General features: G+C 46.9%; 1 protein-coding gene across 2 annotated transcripts in view; it reads right to left on the reverse strand.

The window, feature by feature from the left end:
- KCNH4 (potassium voltage-gated channel subfamily H member 4) overlaps positions 1 to 15,904 on the reverse strand; it is a 51,595-nt gene that overhangs the window by 15,172 nt on the left and 20,519 nt on the right. For both annotated transcript variants that reach the window (XM_079949357.1, XM_079949358.1), the window contains exons 5-9: positions 11,046 to 11,289; positions 8,671 to 8,828; positions 4,929 to 5,130; positions 4,042 to 4,236; positions 198 to 397 (exon numbers count right to left, since the gene is read on the reverse strand). In XM_079949357.1, the coding sequence (XP_079805483.1) occupies positions 198 to 397; positions 4,042 to 4,236; positions 4,929 to 5,130; positions 8,671 to 8,828; positions 11,046 to 11,289 (999 nt within the window). The remainder of the gene's footprint in view (positions 1 to 197; positions 398 to 4,041; positions 4,237 to 4,928; positions 5,131 to 8,670; positions 8,829 to 11,045; positions 11,290 to 15,904) is intronic.

A 15,904-nucleotide genomic window follows, 5' to 3' on the forward strand; every position in this document is an offset into this window, starting at 1 on the left:
CATCACTTTCCTTACTGCAAAAAGTCAGATTTGGGGGGGAATCTCCCAAATCATCGTGACCCTTAGAAGGGGGTTAATAGTGTTCAGTCCTATGAACATCAGGTCAGAAGTCAGTTTCATTCAGTTGAGTTGTGCTTATTCTATAATAAGGGGGCATAGGAATCCAGCCTAAAACTGACAGAGCGAGCTGCCCTTACCTCATTTGCATCAATGCCGTTGTTGACAGACCACGTGGTCTGAAAGTACTCCAGCATGCGCTGCTTAAGCTGCTGGGGCAGGCGGTGGACGCGGATGAAGTCCTTGAGATCCTTCATGCGGGTATGATAGAGGGAGCGTCGCGAGTACATGCGCTGGATGATAGCTGTCACGTTGCCAAAGACCACGGCATGCATCAAAGCTGGGGCAGAGAGGAGGAAAGGGGCATGAGAGAAAAGAGGCCTCTTAGGCCTATCTAGATTGCCATCCTATTCCCAACAGATGGAACGCAAGTCAGTGTGGAGTAGTGGTTAGGGTGCTGGACAAGGAACAACAACAACAGCAACAACAATTTTATTATTCGTACCCCATCCATCTGACTGGGTTGCCTCAGCCACTCAGGGCAGCTTCCAATATAAAATAAAAACTTAATACCGTATTGCCCCAAATATAAGCTGCACCGAATATAAGCCGCACCTTTAAAATTCAAGGTGAAAAAAGGAAAAAAAGACAATACCAGAATATAAGCTGCTCCCTTAAAATTTTGCAGGCACTCACACTCGTTCCATTTTACCATATCTCTGTTTCAGCGGCAATATCATAAAAGCCAATTTTTGTAAGGTTGTGAAATTAAGCCACACTTTAACTTTTCACGGTCAGAATTTAGAAAAAATGTGGCTTATATTCAGGCCAATATGGTAAAACATTAAACATTAAAAACTTCCCTAAACGGAGCTGCCTTCAGATGTCTTCAGAAAGTCATATAATTGTTTATCTCTTTGACATCTCTTTGACAGGGTGGGTGCCACTATCCGGAAGTCCCTCTGCCTCGTTCCCTGTAAGGGAACTGCCAGAAGACCGTCAGAGCTGGACATCAGGCTGAACGACGGGGGTGGAGATGCTACTTCAGGTATATAAGGAGAAGGCCGTTTAGGGCTTTAAAGGTTAGCAACAACACTTTGAATTGTGCTCAGAAACTTGAGAGATCAAATCCCAGCTCAGCCATGATGCTCACTGGTGACTTTGGGCAAGTCACTGTCTCTCAGCTTCCTAACCTACCTAACAGGGTTGTTGTGGGAATAAAACAGAGATGGGGAGAAGTCTGTGTGCCATTTTGAGTTCTCCAGAGAAAAAGGCAGGATATAAATGTAATGTAATGTAATGTAATGTAATGTAATGTAATGTAATAAACTAAACTAAACTAAACTAAACTAAACTAAACTAAACTAAACTAAACTAAACTAAACTAAACAATACTAATTTTTTTTAAAAAAAAAGCAGGGCATGAAAGCAGCAGTTTTTCCTCTGTTGCTTATCCAGAATGGCTAGTATTCCAGAAGTAGACTGCTTCTGAGCTTGGAGGTTTTATCACTGCTAATAAAGCTAATATGGGCCAATTCTTTCTGAGCCTGGAATTCCCCCGCCCTGGACTGCCCTATGAGAGCTTTACGATAAATTTAGAAACAAAAATTTAAAATTGGACAAAAGTAATAAACCACCCACCCCCTCTGTTTCTCACTCTTCCTGCTTTACTCTCAAAGGAGAGTAATCTCCTCGTCTCAAGTTCTAAAGCACAGCCATTTAGGTTATCTAAAATATTTTTGTCTTTGATGTGACCTGAACATGCATTTATCCAGTCTATGGGACCATAACGAAAGTCACTTTATGACTACAGTGCTTCCTTCTGGGGAGGCCTCTCTGACTTCCACGTCCTAAAAAAGCTAATGCAATTCTGGGCTGCATCAATAGGAGTATAGCATCTAGATCAAGGGAAGTAATAGTGCCACTGTATTCTGCTCTGGTCAGACCTCACCTGGAGTACTGTGTCCAGTTCTGGGCACCACAGTTCAAGAAGGACACTGACAAACTGGAACGTGTCCAGAGGAGGGCAACCAAAATGGTCAAAGGCCTGGAAACGATGCCTTATGAGGAATGGCTAAGGGAGCTGGGCATGTTTAGCCTGGAGAAGAGGAGGTTAAGGTGTGATATGATAGCCATGTTCAAATATATAAAAGGATGTCACATAGAGGAGGGAGAAAGGTTGTTTTCTGCTGCTCCAGAGAAATGGACATGGAGCAATGGATCCAAACTACAAGAAAGAAGATTCCACCTAAACATTAGGAAGAACTTCCTGACAGTAAGAGCTGTTCGACAGTGGAATTTGCTGCCAAGGAGTGTGGTGGAGTCTCCTTCTTTGGAGGTCTTTAAGCAGAGGCTTGACAACCATATGTCAGGAGTGCTCTGATGGTGTTTCCTGCTTGGCAGGGGGTTGGACTCGATGGCCCTTGCGGTCTCTTCCAACTCTATGATTCTATGATTCTATGATTCTATGATTCCTTCTCATGATCACCCAAGCAGCACTTGGAATAGGACGGCTGTAGCATATTCCCAGGACTTAATTCCTTTTCAGGTCTGGTATCAGGGCCAGCCCTATCATTAGGCAGGAGGGAAAGGGCTGTAGCTCAGTGCTGGAGCATCTTAGGTTCAATCCTCAGCATCTCCAAGTAGGTCTAGGAGATGCTCCCTGCCTTCTAATCCTGGAGAACAGCTTTCAGTCAGTCTAGGCAACAATGGGCTAAATAGATTATTGGTCTGGCTCAGTGCAAGGCAGCCTTCCTGTGTTCCTAGGCATGGCAAAGCAGCTGTCTCAGTCAGAAAACTATGGGGCAGCAGCCATCCCAGCTGCTCTGCCAGAGGACAACTTAGCGTGCCACACAGTCTGCTTTGTGACCTCTAAACCAGGGGTGGAGAACCTCCCACCTGTGAGCTAATATTGGGACCCTAATTTGGCCCATCAGGCCATTTCCCCCCAAACCATGCCCACCTGCTGACCAGCTGACATCAGCTGAGTGACAGGCATGTGCCCCCTGCACCTCTCATTTTCTGAATTACACTTGTTTCTTTTATGTCCATTTTACAGATGGGAGGAACTGAGGATGAAAGAGAGAGATCAATAGACCAGAGACATATAATGAGTTGCAGTCAGAGGAGAGTCTGACGGCTTATCCATGCTTAACCTTTGCCCCGCTCTTTCCAGGCACAAGTCTGTGCTTTAAAGCTCTGTGTCCAAGCATGGTCTCCCACCTCACCCCCAAGAGGTTTCCCCATGAAAACCTGCTTTTTAGTGCTCAAATGGAGCAATTGACAATTTTTCTGTGGATTGCCATTTGCTCCAAATCCAGCTTTAAAAAGCAGGTTTTTGCAGGGAAAGCTCTGGAGAGAGAGAAAAAAAGTGTACTCAGAAACAGAGCTTTAAAGCATGGACCATGCCTGGAAAGAGCAGAGGAAAGCTAAGTGTGGATAAGCCCCAAGTCTTAACTAGCAAAGCTCACCTCTCAAACCACTTCAAAAAGGCACCACACGCATACCAAAGGCCACAAGGTGAAGATCACACCCTCACATGCATCCCTGGACTCTGGTCAACTAACAGCACCACTCAAAACCCTACCCAATTAAATCATGAGCCCAGGTAGCCCAAATGTTGCATTGCATGGTAGTGGGCATGGTAGTGGGTGGTAGTGGGTTTGTTGTTGTTGTTGTTGCCTAATTTATTCTACTTCTATTTATCTTTAGGAGGGGCAAAGCACTCTGCAACAATCACGTGCCCTATTTTTAGCATGTGAAAATATCCTGTCTAGCAGTCCCCCATCTCAACCTTGTCTTTCAAGATTTTGCTAGGCCCTGCCCACATCTGCAAACGATAAGGACTAGAAACTTGCTTTCTGGCAAAATGGAAACCAGGTTTATCTGGATGCTAGACACCAGCGCCAAACCCCTATGCTTTCTCCCCCCCACGGTGCGCTTGTTGTTACAAGAGATATGCAGCTCTGCCTGTGATGGACTTACCACCAATGAGCATGGTGCAGATGGAGAAGATTTTCTCGGCGTCCGTGTTGGCGCACACGTTGCCAAAGCCCACGCTGGTCAGGCTGCTGAGGGTGAAGTAGAGGGAAGCGATGTAGGCGCTGCGAATGGAGGGTCCTCCCACAGAGCTGTTGATGTACGGGGCCTCGATCCGCTTGCCCAGTTCGTGGAGCCAGCCTGCAGGGCACAGTGAAGGGTTAATCCTGTTGCAGTGGGTCAGACTGCATCCTGCTATCAGAGAAAGGAGCAGATGATGCAGATACCAGGGCCTTCCCCTCACCCCAGAGAGTTTCTCAGAAAAAACTCCCACAGAATCCCAGAAGCCAGCATTGCCCTCACCAGTCTGCCAAAGCACGGATGTGGAATATGTGGCCCTCCATGTTTTGTTGGACTCCAACTCCCATCAAACCCAGTCAGCATAGCCAGTAGTCAGGGATGAAGGGAGTTGGAGTCCAACAAAACATGGAGGGCCATAGGCTCCATTCCCCTGGCTTACGCATTCATGTTTGAAAATGTAAACATTTGCTTAAAAGTTAGAAAACTGCTCAAGAGATTGGGGAAAGAGGAGGTGCTGGTGGTGTTACAGACACTAGCCCTTCTGTCCCTTCCAACATCAGCTTTCTGCTGGGTCAAACTGAACCATGCTATAAACATGCAGATCTATGTTATTTTCTTCTTTTTCAAAGGTTGCCCAAGGAGTAGAAAAGAAAGTGTGTTTGTTTAAGCCCTCTTGTTCAGCGCCCACTCCTCTCCCAGGATGCACAGCAGCCTTGATATGGGTTCCCACAAGGAGACGCATGTAGCTCCACTCGGAGCCACACACTCAGGGTTTCCATGAGGAGGGCTGCCCAGTCGTTCCTTAAGCTCACCAATGTCCCAGGTCACTGGGTCGTTGCTCTCCTGCCGACCGATGACATACCAGATGCAGGCCATCCAATGGGCCAGGAGGGCGAACATGGACATGAGCAAAGTCAGGACCATAGCACTGTACTGGGAATAGCGGTCCAACTTTTGGAGGAGACGGAGCAGGCGCAGGAGGCGCACTGTCTTCAGCAGGTGCACCAGATAGGTCTGGGGAAGGAGAAGGGAGAAAAATAAATCAGAGTGGGTCATGGACATTACATGCTCTTCGGTTGGCATTGACTTGTGACGGGGCCTTCTCAGTGGTGGCTCCCTGTTTACAGAATGCTCTTCCTGGTGAGGTGCGTCTCCTTCCCTCACTATTAACTTTCAAGAGGAATTTAAAAACATCCCTGTTTAACCAGGCATTTGATGACTGAAAGATACTGTCCATGACAGCCTTGAAATTATTAGTTTGAGATGGTTTTACGAGCTTTTAGATGTATTTAATTGTTTAAAATATATTTTATTTTTAATTGTATTGTTTGGCCACTGCTATGTTTGCCACACAGGGCTCCTTTGGGAGCAAGGGTGGGATATAAAGTTAGCTACTAACTAAATAAAACCTTGCTTTTTGTCTGTTAGACTATTATGCAAGAGTGGTAACTTATCCACTGGAGTAGTCCACAACTGGAAGGAACCTGGATTTGTATGCAAGGAGCAAGTTTGATCTTTCCTGCTGATTATACCAGGTGCTCCCTTTTGTGTTTGTCTTTGCCTTCTAATTTGTTTATCCTATTAGGCCAACTAAGTACTGACAGGGCATGCACTCAGCTTCACAGGAACTTTGTCTTTTCCTTTTCGTTTTTAAATCCCATCCAAGAAGTGTGCAAATGCACACACTCAGGCAACTGCAAAATTTCAGCATGCAATTTTTAACATGCAGTTTTCTGGGGCAGTGTGTGTGTGTGTGTGTGTGTGTGTGTGTGAGTGTGAGTGTGTGTTGCAAATCTGAGGGATTGAAAGGAATATAAAAAGCCACACTCCGTTTAGGAGTGCGCCACAAATAATTACAAGCATGGTTGGGGGGGGGGACAACGACCCGAGAGCATTGAGGAAGCAGTGGGTGTGGAAAGGGGAGTAGCAGAAAGTGACGATTGATCCACCCACCTAAAAACACCAAAACAAATCATATGTGACCCTGAGCGGAACCCAATTTTCCACTATTTATCAGATTATTCCTGCATTGGGCAATTCTTGTGTGGGCAAGTGTGGGTAACAGTGTTAGACTAGAACTACAGAGACCTAGGTTCAGATCCCCTCTCAGGGCTTAATTGTACTTCATAGTAACAACATGGTTAGAGTTTTCTTTTTTAAAATAGATAGATGATGATAGATGATAGATGATAGATGATAGATGATGATGATGATGATAGATAGATAGATAGATAGATAGATAGATGATAGCTAGGTAGATATAGATGATAGATAGACAGACAGGCAAGGCAAGTGGCTGGAGGTGGGGGGTAGTCATCAACAGCACAGCACACAGGGGAGGGAGGTTTAAACCTTTCCTCCCCATCTATGATCTTGGCAAGCATCACACCACTCCAATGGAAATTAGTATTAGGAGGGCAGGACTCCCATCGGTGCCAATACTAATTTCTGCAGTACTTCCTCCCCCCCCCCCCCCGATGATTATGGCTAGGTGGGGAAGAAAGGATTCAACTTGCTCTTGTACTGCAGTGACATTGACTATCCCACTCCCCGTACCTGATATTTTATTTTAGAAAGCCTGCAATGTGATTGCTCATCACAGCATTAACATACCATGCATTTAGACCTGAAGCAGAATGCATGATCATGGGCCAATTGCTACAACTCAGCCTGGCTTACATCATAGGGCTGAGATGAGGATAAATGGGTGGGGAAGAAAGGTTTTTTTCCTTGGGGGCTATAAATGGAATAAACAAATAAATCATAGTCTGCAGATGGACTCTTTCCCAACACCCACGACAAGCGTCTTTCCCTAGTCTTATTCTTCTTAGTCCTTTAAATTAAGAGGTGCTGGTAGTGGGTATTAAATGTGAAATCTTATTCTGTCATTGAGCTATGGCTGTGACTGGAGCTTGAGAACAAAGATTAAGGTAACTGGGGCTTACAGGAGGGGTCTGGGAAAGATGCCCTTCATCTCATCTCACCCCCAAATTGTGCAACTTTTCCAGAGCTTAAACCACATGAAGAATGGTTGTACCAAGACAAAGTTCCTCTGTGCACATGCAGAGTGGATCCCCATCACAACTGAGTAGCCACAGCCAGCCTCCATTGCACTTCCAGAATTTAGATTTTGTGATTTCAAAGCAGGCTAAGGCTGCGCACACATACTATGACTTTAAAGCACATTCAAAGCATATTCGATCCTTCAAAGAATTCTGGGCACTGTAGTTTGTTAAGGGTTTCTGGGAATTGTAACTCTGTGTGGGTAGACTAAGGTGCCCAGAATTCTTTGAGGGAAAGAATGTGATTCAAATGTGCTTTAAAGGTATCGTGTGCACACAGCTTTGGGTTCTGCAGTTAGTTCTTATTTCAGAAGCTGATTATTACAGTTCTGAGAATGGAGGAGTTGCCGTTTGCCAGGTCTCTGGAGGTCTTGGTTCAAACTCCCACTGTTGCAGGACTGAGGTGAAGTCGCTGTTACTTTGAAAAGCAGGTGGAATGTGACAAGATTAAATTAGGAAGCAAGGAGTTCAAACCTAGTGACCTCCATTTGCTCAGCACGCTGCCAGGAGAAAGCAATGGCTGGCTAGCAACTGCATAAGCTTCCTCATTAATCGAAGGTCTCATGTTAGCATGAGACACTTCGTCAAGCTGCTTAATGAGCCCCCCGGGAAACCGAGGCTAAGAAATAAAGGTGCATCCAATAGCAAGAAGCAGCAGAGGCAGGGTGTGGGATTAGCTACAGGAGAAACCTTGCAGCAGGGCAGAGAGAACAGGCTTCATTTAGTTCAGAGATGGAGAGCCTGTAGCGCTCAAGGTGGTACTGGACTCCAACTCCCATCAGCCCCAGCCTGAAGGGCCAGTGGTCAGGAATGATGGGAATTGAAGTGCAACAACATGTGGAGTGCTATGGGCTCTTCTACACCCCTGATTTAGTTGATTTAAAAACCAAATTTGGAGCCACTCTGAAATCAGCTATTGACGTGTGTGTGTGTGTAGAAAGCCAGTGGGGAGGGGGAAAGGAATGGCATCTCTTTCAGAAGGCATGGCTGGCTGATTGGAGCCCTGAAAAGGAGCACTCTATATTGCCACTTTTTTTTTTTTTTTTGCAGGTAATACTTATGAAAAGAATACTGACCTACCCTATAAATCACTGTGAGATCTGTTGAGATTAAAGTGCTATAAAAATTATGTTTTTACCATTGTTATTATAATAACTGTGCCCCTGAGGATGTGCAAAGTTATATTCTGTCACTATTCGGTGGCCAAGACACCTTGCACCCATTAGGGGTGATGATGCGTGGGGCATTTCTCAAAGCTGCTTATTTCAGTGGCGCTTCATCATGTGCAAATCACTTCTTGTAATGAGCACATTCCTCCTTGCAAGGGCAGAAGGGACCTGCTTCAGATCAGGCAGTTCATGGGGTGGCACCTCTAGGCAGGCCTCTCTTTTTAGAAAGAGGCTGCTCAGCAATTCCAGCCAAAAAGGCCCGAGGTCCTTCTCAGCGTTCACCTCTTGCTGATTCAGAGGGGCAGATTGAAAGGCATACTCACCACAGGGACGTTGAAGGCATAGAGGAGGTCAAAGGGCAAGGCTGCAATCAAGTCCACAAAGAACCAAGTCGCCACATAGTGGAGGCAGATGGAACGGGTGTCATAGACCACCTGGCCCGACTGGCTGACGTACGTGGTGCGGAAGTTCAGAATAATGTCTATCAGAAAAAAGGGGCAGTAAGTTCACAAACTATATGTGTGCTCCTGATCACGTCCCCCAACCCAGGCAGTGACAAGGCCACATCTTCCACATGAAGAGACACGTGGAAGCTTTATATCAAATCAAGCATGCAAGCACAACGTCACACCTTAACAACAACAACAACAACAACAACACAAAGGCATACCTAGAACTCTTCCTAGTTCAGGTGTAGGGAACCTTTTGCCTGCCAGATGTTCCTGAACTACAACTCCCATCATCCCTGGCCATTGGCTGGTGGGAGTTGTAGTTCAGGAACATCTGGCAGGCAAAAGGTTCCCCACACCTGTCCTGCATCAAGCGAAAGGGCCAAACAACCCCAGGCTCTGCCTCCAAAGGAAGTTCACAAGCAGGGCAGCAAGCTGGAGATAGTCCTCCAGAGTTTCGTCTCCCTAGCATCTAGTACAGGTGTGGGGAACCCTCTAGATTCTGATGAACTACAACTCCCATCAGCCTCAGCCACCATGGTCAATGGCCAAGGGATGATGGGAGTTGTAGTTCAGCAACCTCTGGAGGGCTAGCACTTCCCCACCATCAATTAATCACAGTTAATAATCCCTGAGGACACATCGGAATTTCAATTCTGCTGCACGTCGAAATCCATTTTGAGTCACCCTCTATCTCTCCCCATCAGGTTACTTTGGAAACTTGCAGATTTGTGAGGGTGCCTGAGATTCTCTAACACAGTATTTGCAGTAGCGCCACAAACTATGATTCCCAGAATTCACTGGGGGAAGCCAAGCATGTACCAAGCGTGATTAGTGGAAATCCAAGAGTTGCACGGTCCCAATTTTCTCCTTGCCTGCCCACCAGTATCCAGTATAGCTGAATGTATTCTACTGTGTTATGCTGCCAATATGGAGCCAATGAAAAGCTGTAAGGAGGGTTCTGTTCCTTACCTATCCCCTCATTAAACCCATGTAGTTATGTGGCATCTCATCTAACACCTCGAAGGCAAGTCTACTGCAACCCCACACCCCAGGGAAGGGAACTCCTTTGGATGTTCTCAGAATCCCCATCCAGAATAGCCAATGGTCAGGGCTGTTCTTTGACAACTTGGAAGTTGCAAAAAGGATATTAGAAGGCAAGAGGATTTGTTCAGCTGATTCAGCTGCAGCTGCTGCTGCTGATTATGGTATGTATTTTTGTGTTTATATTGTAAATTGCCTTGTGATCTTTGGATGAAGGATGGTATAGAAATAATAGTCATACTACTACTAATACTACTAGTAGTAATAGTTGTAGAAGTAATAATAGGAATTGTAGTCCAGCAATTTCTGGAAGGCCACATGTTCCCAATCCTGGCTATAAATGGAGTGAGCCCCATTTAATTCAGTGGGGAATCCCTTCTGAACAGACATGACTGTAATTGCCCTGTAATTGTTGTAAACGGAAGAGGAAACGTGCCATAATTTAATAACAATTGAGGGTCATTGAAAATTAAGCATTTTCTTTATTTTGCATCATATTTGTTACATGAACTTTGACACCGGTGGTAGTTTAGGGGAGCAGGGACAAAGCACCAGCACTTTATTTCACAGCAGGGTCAATGACGTCATAATCTGGGCATTCTCTGCATGCCAAATTAATAAGCTTTTCTCAGAGTGAAACCTTCCAAATCAGCTAAATGGAGGAAGAGGTACGTTGTGCTTGCATGCATGGCAAAGAGTTGAGGCCCGGGACTTATCCACACTTGTTCTGATGCTTTCCCCAAGGGAAAATCGCTTTTTGACGCTCAATGAGAGCAATTCGGAATTTAGCACTTAAAGAGTGAGTTTTCCCCAGGGGGAAAAAGTGAGGCAAGGGGAAAACCACTCGGACACATGCCTAGAAAGTGCAGGTCAAGTGGAAAACTGCTCAGACCCATGTTTTCTAGGCACAGAACAAGTGGAAGTGTGGTGCAGTGGTTAGTGTACTGGGATAAAACCTGGGAGACCAGAGTTCAAATCCCGACTCAGCCATGAGGTTCACTAAGTGGCCTTTGGCTAGACACTGTCTCTAGGCCTAACCTACCTCACATAGTTGCCATGTGGTTAAAATGGAGAGGGGAAGAACCACATATGGCTCAGACAGAAATACTATATGTATAATCTATGGATAATAATCGTAATCATAATAAACCAAAAACTGTCATCTAGAAAATTCCCAGAATCCCAGACAGCTTTGCAGTCCTCACCAACAATGAAGAGCATCTCGACAACGATGTCGCTGACGATGGTGCTGCGGGCGGCCGCCAAGCTATCCTCCGTGTCAGTGAAGCAGACATTGTACGGAACGGTCACAGCCACATAGAAAGTGGCCAGGAGGATGAGCCAGTCCCACAGGGCCTTGAAGATGCTGTAGTGGAGGAGGATGAAGCGCGATTTCTGCACCGAGGCCACTTTGTACTCTGGCACGGAGGGCTTGTTCTCAAAGACGTTCTGGAGGGCGCAGGAAACAAGAAACCCCTTTTGAGCACCCCACACCTTAGATCCTGGCACCACGGGGTGTGTGTGTGTGTGTGTGTGACAAGACCTTTGTCACCCAAGGGTCACATTCCCCTTGCAGGCATCCCTTTGGGAGCTGCGTGCTAGCAGTGGGCACGGGCTCCAAAATCAGTGCAACTCATCAAGGCTGTAAGCCCTGCAGGTTGGACAATGGCTGATACACTGCCTCTGCACATGGAGGCTTTGTTTAGCTATCCTGGAAATTCCTATCAGCTAAATAGCTGTGGGAGGTGAGGCGGAATCTATGTATGTGGTTTGGAAACTTGGGGCCTACCTTTAATCCCAACTTGGAATAGGGGACCCATATTATCACCAGACCAAATGCACAACCATATACGTCTTTCTCCTCCTCTGTGTGTTCCCTCCCAACTCTTCAACCCCTTAAAAAACAACAACAATCCTACAACCTTGAGACAAAAGAAGAAAATGATGATGGGTCCCCACCCGCAGTTGGGACTTGTGGGTCAGGACCCACCAGTAACCTATGCCTGTGTCAGAGAGACACAGAGAAGCCTTGAGGAACTCCAAACAAATGCCAGCAGTGCAGATCGCAAGCTACAGTCGTACCTTGAATCCCAAACGCCTTGGTACTCGGACATTTTGGCTCCCGAATGCCGCAAACCTGGAAATGAGTGTTCCGGTTTGCAAATGTTCTTTGGAAGCCGAATGTCCGACGGTGCTTCCACGGCTTCTGATTGGCTGCAGGAGCTTCCTGCAGCCAATCAGAAGCCTCAATTGGGTTTCTGAACATTTTGGAAGTCGAACTTTCTTCCAGAACAGATTCCGTTCGACTTCCAAGGTACGACTGTATTGTACAAAATTCTGTCTTCTCTTACTGCTTTGCTTTCCGAATAGTAGCCAGTTCTGGAAATCAGAAGGCTTTGTGCCTTCCCCCTATACAGTACTTTGCACTGTCTTTACCCATTGGGATAATCCTCTGCGATCCTTTTGGGATCACTTTGTTTGTAGGCATATCCCCCCCCCCCCAAAAAAAAAGCTCCTTAGGAAACACACACACTCCATCCCAAGTGTGGATGAGGAATAGGAAGCCAGACTCCTGCAAGGCTTGGCAACCATTATCAGCTTTGTGTTAAGTAACGTCTCTGGATTTGCTCGTGGCAGGGAAGGGGTTTGTTTTGACCCAGCCTGTATCTGGATTGTATGGTTTGCAAGAGCAGCTGCTGTGGCTGCTGTTCAACACTGTCTCCCCTGCAGACCGCCAGCCCCCAACCACTACCACCCTCCTTCCCTCAAACAGACCAAAGCCCTTTAATCTGCACTGGCGTTGGGTCATTGGCAGGAGGGGGCATGGGGAACAGCTGTCAAGGCATATAGAGCATCAGAGGAAAAGAACAGAGGTCTTGGCTGGTAAGGGGTGGGCTCGAAATAGGGTTGGCTTTTGCAGCTACTGCCAACCCCCCCACCCTACACCACCCCCAATATGCACAGGTAACAAACTTCACCAAGTCCTACAGCAAAATCAAGCAAACAGCTCTCGCATAAACAATCTAGGAACGAGCTTAGAAACCCGACAACTGGTTTCAAAATCAGAACAAGCCGCAAATCAAACAGGCCTCTCTCGCCAAAGCAGAAGACCATTGCCTGAGCTGCTTATGCAATGAAAGAAAGAGTCTTGAAATAGACTAAGACTGAGCAGATGCCATATATTTAAAATATGCCCCCCCCCAATACTGGGAACTGTAGTTCTGTTGGGGGATGAACTGGTGGTAAGAATGTGCTTTAAATGTAAGGTGTGTGCAAAACCTTACGTAGAATGCACAGCAACTACTGCCTTACTGCACCCCAGTGTAACAGTGGATTAGGCAGCACCAAGAGCGGCAGTAATAAAACAAGCCAATTCTCTCTTTGCCTTTTGCAACCCGGCAATAAAGACATCAGACCCCAGCCTTAGTCCTCGGTCCACCAAGTAAGTGACCCTACAAGATGTGAGTTCACACTCACTCTCTCCCTGCTGTGAAACAAATAATCTGTGTTGAGTCTCAAGATTGGGTTCCACCTGTTACACTTCACCTTAACAAGACTTTGTCCTAGACCTTGTGGTTTTACACTGCAGAACAGAGCATCTCTGAGCATGCCTAGAGCTCTTTCTCTTCGTCTCAGGGGTGGGGAAACTGTGGCCTTCCAGGGGTTGCTAGGTGACTACAGCTCACTTCATCCCTGGTCATTGGCCATGCTGACTTGGGGGGGGGGCGGAAGTTGGGAGTCCAACAGTATTTGGAGGGCCACAGATTACCTAACCGCTATGGTACAGAAATAGCTTGGATGGCAGCAGTGGCCAGTGACATAGGTAAAAATGGATGAAGCAATTTCATTTTGCCTTCATTAAGCACTCAGCTATACAGCTGCAAATAAAACAATTTAAGTGTGTTGTAAGGTGCATTATACAAATGTGGCACTAGGTGACGATGGTGAGCTATAGCAAATTCAATATATTTTTTCAAAAAAAATTTTAAAAGCATTTTCACAACTTTTTTTATATGTGTGTAGATTCCACCTAAATAGGATAGTTTCTAGACACACCCACACACACCCCTTCATCCAGGAAAACAATATTCACTATCAGAATTCAAGGACATATTCCAGCCAGGCAAGAACACTCAAGGAGGGTGTGAAGAAATTCAGTTGAGGGGGCATGGCCTGGGGAGAGAGGTGTGGCCTGAAGAGAGTCCCAAGGGCCTGAGAGAGAGAGGCATGAAGGTACTCATTTGGTTCCCAGCCCAGCCCCACCTCTGCTGCAGCCAATCCGGCTCCTGGGTATATAAACTTCCTGATAGATCCGAGTCCCTGCATCACTTTCTATTATGATGCAATACCACACACACTTTTAAATCCAGGGTGAGTAACCTCAGACTCAGGGGCCCTTCCAGCCTCTCCATCTGGTGCTTGAAACTCTCTCCAGACCACATCCCTCTCACTGCCCTTACTTCACTTCCCCCAGGTGTTTTTACCTGGCTGGAAAGGGTCCTTGAACTCTATGCCTCTTGCATTACCATAAAACCATAGAGTTGGAAGGGACCCCGAGGGCCATCTAGTCTAGGGTTACCAGATGTCCCCGGTTCCCGGGGATAGTCCCCGGATTTGCAAATCTGTCCCTGGACAAATTCCCTCCCCAGAATGTCCCCAGATTTGCAAATCTGTCCCTGGGAAACGTGGCAGCGGCAGCCTCAGCAGCCCGGAGCCAGCCTGGTAGCACAGTTGGCTCTGGCTGGCTTCAGGAGCTGCTTGCTGCTCGCTGCCACCGCCACTGCCAAAGGGAAACCGGGGACATCCAGTGGTACAGATCTCCTGCCCCCTTCCCCCTTTGTTTTGACAGATCGGGGGAGGCTTGGGAGTCGTAGGCAGGCGGCCGTTGCCCAGGAGGGGTGCAAGGCGCATGGTTTCTCTGCCAGGCAAGGTGCAAAGCCCTTCTTTTGCACCCAGTGGAACATAAATGCACAGAGTTTTTTAAAAACTGGGCAACGGCGCACCGCCCACCTGTGACTCCCAAGCCTTTCCCGGCCTCCTGCCCCATTCCCCCTTTGTTTTGACTGATCGGGGAGGCTCGGAAGTCGCAGACAGGCGGCAGTTGCCCAGTTTTAAAAAAACTCTGCGCATTTATGTTTCACAGGGTGCGAAAGAAGGGTTTAGCACCTTTATACAATATGCATGTGTGCTTGGGCCCAGGGTCTTTTGCCTCACCATCCCCACTAGTACTCCCTGTTGCTACTCAGCTTCAAAAAAAAAAAAAAAAAAAAGAGTGTCCCCGGATTCATTGAAAAAAATCTGGTAACCATAATCTAGTCCAACCCCATGCAATACAGGGATCTCATCTAAAGCATTCATGGCAGGTGGCCATCCAACCTCTGCTGAAAAAACTCCATGGAAGGAGAGTCCACCCCCAATCGTGGGAATCTGTTCCGCTGTGGAACAGCTCTTACTGCCAGAAAGTTCTTCCTGATGTTTAGTTGGAATGTCTAACAAAACTCCACAAGGCCCCAAATCAGGCAGTGGGCAGTCCTTGCCTCGTTTTGCTCTGCCTGGGCTGCTCTTTGCTGCTCTGAGTCTTGAGGACACCCGCCTGTTGGGTTGCACTCACTGCTGGGAGAAATCGCAGAGCTGCCTCGCAGGGTGACCCTCAGCAAAGGCATTAATGGCCTTCAAAGTGATGGGCTTAATGCTATTAACACTGCAAGCCACTGGCGGCTACCCAAAATCATATCTGTGGGCTGCACATCTCTGGGGTTTTTTGCTCTGCTAAGAGAGAGCACGTGAATAACCCCGCAACACCATCTGTTAATCCACAGAATTTTTTTTTTTAAGCCTCTAAGGGCCCCTCCAGAACGGTGTTTTTCGTGAGAGTGCACTATTGCAATCGACACAATAACAACAGTGGCTATTGTGCAATGCTTCCTCAACGCAACTGCACCATTGCCACCTGGAGGGGCAGCCTTGCACTATAGAATATACCATGGTGTAGAGGTTAGAGTGTCAGACTAGGGCCTGGGAGACCAGAGTTCAAATTCCCACTCAGCCGTGAAGCTCACTGGAT

The sequence above is a fragment of the Podarcis cretensis genome, assembly GCF_951804945.1.
Source record: "Podarcis cretensis genome assembly, chromosome: 13".
Taxonomy (NCBI): Eukaryota; Metazoa; Chordata; class Lepidosauria; order Squamata; family Lacertidae; genus Podarcis; species Podarcis cretensis.